This window comes from Nymphaea colorata, chromosome 13 (assembly GCF_008831285.2).
Source record: "Nymphaea colorata isolate Beijing-Zhang1983 chromosome 13, ASM883128v2, whole genome shotgun sequence".
Taxonomy (NCBI): Eukaryota; Viridiplantae; Streptophyta; class Magnoliopsida; order Nymphaeales; family Nymphaeaceae; genus Nymphaea; species Nymphaea colorata.
This window is the reverse complement of record NC_045150.1, coordinates 3,484,084-3,490,083: the sequence shown is the minus strand read 5'-3', so window position 1 is coordinate 3,490,083 and position 6,000 is coordinate 3,484,084. Positions and strand designations below refer to the sequence as shown.

General features: G+C 40.0%; 1 protein-coding gene across 1 annotated transcript in view; it reads left to right on the top strand.

Moving 5' to 3' along the window:
* The first annotated feature begins 1,122 nt into the window (after nt 1-1,122).
* Nucleotides 1,123-6,000, top strand: part of LOC116266576 (probable glucan 1,3-alpha-glucosidase) — a 34,034-nt gene continuing 29,156 nt past the window's right edge. The window contains exon 1 of the mRNA XM_031647834.2: nt 1,123-2,780. Coding sequence (XP_031503694.1) covers nt 1,215-2,780 — 1,566 coding nt within the window. The 5' untranslated portion in view covers nt 1,123-1,214. The remainder of the gene's footprint in view (nt 2,781-6,000) is intronic.

Sequence of the window (6,000 nt, the reverse complement as noted above, 5' to 3'; positions counted from 1 at the left end):
ATAAATCGTTAATGGTAAACTATACTAAATCTGCTTCAAAAGTTTACGCAGAATTGAAAATGAGATTTCTCAATCCAATGCTCCACGCCTATACCAAATACAATAATAAATTATTAATTACAAGCAAAAGCAGTTTGATTTTGAGAAAACTGGTCTTTTCAGTGTGTTTTTGAAACTTGGTTCTAGTGTTTGGACAACATGTTAAAACCAAGTTTTCACTATTGAAAACCTGATTTTTGTTTGGATAACCCAAAGAAAAGGGTTTTGGTGTTGGCTTTACAAACTGATTTCAATTGAAGGGTGGTTGTCTTACAGTTAGTTAGTTAGTTAAAACTATACACGCACTGGGGTGGAAACGGTTCCGGTAATAGAAAAAATGGGGCATACAGGCTTTGAGAGTGATAAAAAGTTTGCAAGTAAAACTCATTGGTATCTCAGGAGCCCCTAAAAAGTGGACTTGTCAAAATTCAGTATGTCGACCAAGAGGTTGGGACTGTCTACATTTTAGAGAGAGAAATAGAGACAAAGATGCACTTTCAAGATGTTGATTCTTGAGAATGTTGGTTCCTGATTGGTATCCATATTTAGAAGAGAAACTGAGATCAAGATGCTTTAACATGTTTATAATAATGCCCTAGAGATTATAGGGAGAGAAAATAGAGAGCAAGATGCTTTCATAAAAGAGAAGACACAGAGAGGTGTGATTTTTGGAACTTATGATTCTACAAAATCTAGATTTTAGATAGAGAAAGATTGTGCTGGGAGAAGGAGGGTGGAAGAAAGAGGCGTGTAATTTAGATTTTAGAGAGAGAGCCGATAAAATGAGAATATATAACAAAATTTGAGGACAAGAAGCCTCCTAAATATAAAAAAAGAGAAAAAAAAAAGAAAGAAAAAAAAAGAGTTTTCGGTGTTGCGTCTTCGTTTGCCTGATGACACAAAGAGCACCTATTTGGCATTTAGAAACCAGTCCGATTCCCTATTTGGCATTTAGAAACCAGTCCGATTCATATTGTTCACTGTTAAAATCCTACCTAGTAAGTAAGGGCAAAAGGTGAACTATATACAAATAATCAAATAATTGTATTGCATCCATATAAAAAGGTAGCAAATTTTCGGACTGATGCGGGCAGTTAGCTCCGATACTGGGTGTAAATACAGCTCCCCAAGTGCACAGTCTCTAGTTGCTTCCTCTTCATCCCTCTCCCTGAGAAATGGGGAAGACACCATCGCTCTCTCCTCTGCCGTCTCTATGGTTAGGATTAGGGATTCCCCTCCTCCTCTGCTTCTTTGCCCTCGATCCTTCCGTCCTAGTCTCTGCATGGAAGAAAGAGGAGTTTCGATCCTGCAACCAAACCCCCTTTTGCAAGCGAGCTCGCTCCCTCCCCACCAACTCTTCCGCTTATCACATCCTCGGCCTAACCCTACAAGATGGAGACCTCACCGGACAACTCTTGTCCGGAGATGATTCCGGGAATTCCAAGCCCCTCGCCCTGCGAATCTCCGTTTATCACGATGGCATTCTCCGGCTGAAGATCGACGAGACTCCGTCGGATCGCAGGAAGCGTTTCGAGGTGCCGGACGTCCTCGTTGAAACCCTAGATCAGGAGAAGAAATTGTGGTTGCAGAAGGTCGACCAGGAGGGTGACTCTTCCGTTGTGTTCGTCGCCTCCGGGTACGAAGCCGTTATCCGGCATTCGCCGTTCGAGGTTTTTATTCGGAGGGCTGGCGACAAGGAGGGGGTTCTGTCCTTCAACTCTATCGGATTGTTCGATTTCGAGCAGCTTCGTTCGGAGAAGGATGAGGGCGAGACCTGGGAAGAGCATTTCAGGAGCCACACCGATTCCAGGCCGCACGGGCCGCAATCGATCAGCTTAGACGTTTCCTTCCATGGCGCGAAATTTGTCTACGGCATCCCTGAACACGCCACGAGCTTGGCCCTGAAGCCAACCAGAGGCCCCGGCATCGAGTCAGAGCCCTACCGATTGTTCAACCTCGACGTTTTCGAGTACCTTCATGAGTCTCCCTTTGGCCTTTATGGATCGATCCCCTTCATGATCTCTCATGGAGTAAGCCGCTCGGGCAACCCTAATTCTGCTGGATTTTTCTGGCTGAATGCTGCCGAAATGCAGATTGATGTCCTCGCTTCCGATCCTGCTGATGCTGAGACTGTTAACACTCATTGGATGAGCGAAGCTGGAATCGTGGATGCATTTTTCTTTGTGGGTCCTGGTCCAAAAGATGTAGTCAAGCAGTACATGGCGACCACAGGGACGCCGGCCATGCCGCAATTGTTTGCCACCGCTTATCATCAGTGCAGGTGGAATTATAGGGATGAGGAAGACGTTGCACAAGTGGATGCGAAGTTCGACGAGTTTGATATTCCTTACGATGTTCTCTGGCTCGATATCGAGCATACACAAGGAAAGAAGTACTTCACGTGGGACAAGGTTCTATTTCCTGATCCAGAGGGGATGCAGAAGAAGCTGGCGGCCAAAGGGAGGAAGATGGTGACGATTGTTGATCCTCATATCAAGAGGGATGACTCCTATAAGATACACAAAGAGGCCTCGGAGAAGGGATATTACGTGAAGGATTCGTCGGGAAGCGATTTTGACGGCTGGTGTTGGCCGGGATCGTCGTCCTATTTGGATATGTTGAGTCCTGAGATCCGGGACTGGTGGGCTGAGAAATTCTCCTTGAGCAATTATCGAGGATCTACGCCTTCATTGTACATTTGGAACGACATGAATGAGCCTTCAGTGTTTAATGGCCCTGAGGTAATCGCTGTTCCTGGAATTTGTGATAATTCATGGTTGAAGCTAGTCTGGTTCAGTTTTTTAGCTTAATCTGCAGAATGAAGAATTACTATTCTATATTTTTTCACGTTTAACAACGACCAGATTCGTAGATGTTTGATTGGGATTGACTTTTGCAGTTTGTAACCTTGTATATAGGTTTCCAGTTTCGTATATTGTTAGAATATGTATTTTTAGCGCCATATTCTCACAATCACAAAAATTTTTGGTGGGAACTGGAGGGTGGCAACTGGAACTTGTTAAATTTCATTATCCTAAAGTATCATGTTTTTAGTACTGCATGTTTTCTGGATGGGACTCAAAAATGGAATAGTCTCAACAAGAAGGTTTTTACCATTTGGAGCATCAAGGCCAACTTTATGCCCTATACAGATTGTGCATGGACCTCCTATGTTTTAGCTTTCTGTTGCATGGTTTGTGGATGTGCTCTTTGTAGATTTCTCATGTAAATACAGGTTTTGAGAGAACATGTAGTCAATGCCTGTGTTACAAAAATCTCCCGTTGCTTCAGATTTTCTGGAAAATAGACTCGAGAATAGAAAAGCTATAGCCTGAACAAGAAGGTGTGCTATCATGTGGAGCACAGGAATGCAAGGTCAAGCTAGAGAATTTTATGCCCTAACCAAACTGAGTATGGGCTGTTTATGTTTTAGCATCCTATTCTATGGCTGTAAATTATACCCTAGAAATATGCTCTTTATAGGTTTATCATCTTATGAAAGTTCAGGTCCTTGAGAAAATCTAAATTTTGATGCCCTTATCCCACTAAATCTTCTGTTATGAAGATCTTGACTTTTTCTCTTGGAGCGTTTTGGGTCGGATGAATTATGAAAGGCACATGTATCACGTTAGGTTAATGGTCATGGAACACACTCATGCTAGATGAACACGTGGACAACTTTAGGGTGGAACACAACTTTAGTGCAGAAGTTGTCTATGCCAGTGTTGGGGTCTTATTCATTTTTAGATTATGTTAAAAAAAGCTCTCTCTTTCTGTCTCTCTTTTTTTCTCTTTTTCTCTCACTCACTCACTCACTCACTCACATAAACAGGCATACACACAAACACATATTTGTTTGTATGTATGTTTGCATATATACACAAATATATATTGTGTGCATGTGTATAAATCACCCTAGCATATCATCTTTCTTAGATGTTCTAAATTATGGATACTTATAAAGCCTATGGTGGTAGGCAAAAAGCTGTTAAGTGCAAAACAAAGTGAAGATTCACATGAAACATGGTACTAATCAAGATAAATAAAATACTGAAGGTAACCTGCTTCATTATATTAGACAGTGTATATCGTGCTTATGGATAAAAATAGCAACACATCTATGGTAGGTTATGGGGATGCATTGTAGCCTATGTGAGGTACATCGCATGGGATCCCTAGTGGTGATACACTAAGTTAGTAAGTTACAAGGTGTGACACACGTGACTGGCTAACTTAAGTCATATTTGTGTTTTGTTATGACAATATATGTTCTCTTAAAACACGGTTTGTACTCATACTTTGATTATAAAAAAAGACACCTATAACTCATTGGAAACTTGAGAGATCTGGGTGTTGTTTCTTAGGAGAAGGTAGAGATCTTGTATTCTTTCATCAAGAAAACATCTTTTCCACATAATTTTCCAATGATAACTACACTTTGTGTTTCTGATCTTGTGACTGATAAGCTTAGTTTCATTCTTAGTTGTCAAAATCCTGACTGGTCTGACTAGTTGATTGAGTTGGTTATGAACAGACCTGTGTTTCAAAGCAGCACTAGTTGGTCAGCTTAGTCAATTATCCAGACTAGCTGTTCATCTGCTGACCAATCCCTGACCTATATATATATACATTAGTTGTATAGATATGCATGTTTCTGCATTTGTTTTCATATAAGTATGTGTATTTATTTATTTATGGTCAATTGACTTGTACCGTCTTGGACCAAGCAGTCCCAACTAGTCATAATTAGTCTTTCTAGGGTCTTGAACAACCTGTTTACTTCCAATTTTTACAAATTAAGTTTCATTTAATATGAGACATTTCAATTTTTTATTTTTCTTGTGAAATATATATGCAGCTTGTACCATTTTACCATTATTACTGAATGTTTAATTAAATTCCTTTATCAACTATTAAAATCTTATTTTGAGCTATGCATTTTTAGTTTTTTTTTTCCTTAATATGATTTATGAATGCATGATATTGGTGTGCTTTTCAAAACCTTTTGATATCCAAGTGTGTTATAAGTATTCATTTATGAGTTGCACTGATTATGTCAAAGATAAGTCTAACTAACATGACATTTATCAGCATCAATGGCAAACCCAGATGCTTAAACTATGGTATTCAGTATGCACAAATTTGTCATGAAATAGGAAAGAAAAATACAGCCTCTTAACCATGGGTCGAATGGCATTGGCAAGAACATGCTTCTTATTAGTTTTGTTAAAGTAAATTTAAAATCTTCATTTGTTTTCTGTCAAAAAGTTTTAAGTTCATATGAAGAACCTCCAGGAAATGGTACTGAAATGCAATTTTTTATTATATAATAGTTTTGCTTAAATTGGACGTTTCCACAGGAACAAAATTTAATGCTGTGTTTCTCCTTTTTTGAAAGAAAAAAGTCGGGTTTAGCCTCTCTTTTTTTTTCATAACCTTCAGGGATTGAGTCTATAAAAACCCAGTTTTTATTTTTCTGGAGGGTCAGTCATCAAAATGAGCAAGGATAGGCATTGCCTACCATAGTCCCTTGTTAGAAGTATGCAGGTCAGGGCATCATTTTCCACCTTAGCCAATAAGTGGCTCCACCATTGATCAACATATTCTTAATTGGAACTCATTTGGTTTCCCTAGTTTTACACGATATGGAGTCTCATTGTTTTGAAGATTCAAGCTGAGATAGTAATGCAATTGAGGAAGGACCTAGCCACCTAGGCTGTTGGGCACTTGTTCATGGGTTGAAATCTCATTCTAACCTTTTGGAAGATACAACCATGATCTGCCCGAACAAGTGAAAGTTCCTGAGGTTCAAGGACCCTTCAGTAGAGGGTTTCTTTATGGTTGAAGAAATGATCATATCCTATGTCACACGGGTACTCCTCTTAAGGAGGAGTACCCGTATGGTACGGGTACGGGTACGGCCCTGGTGCAGTCAATGCAGTATCGGGTACGGTCAACGTA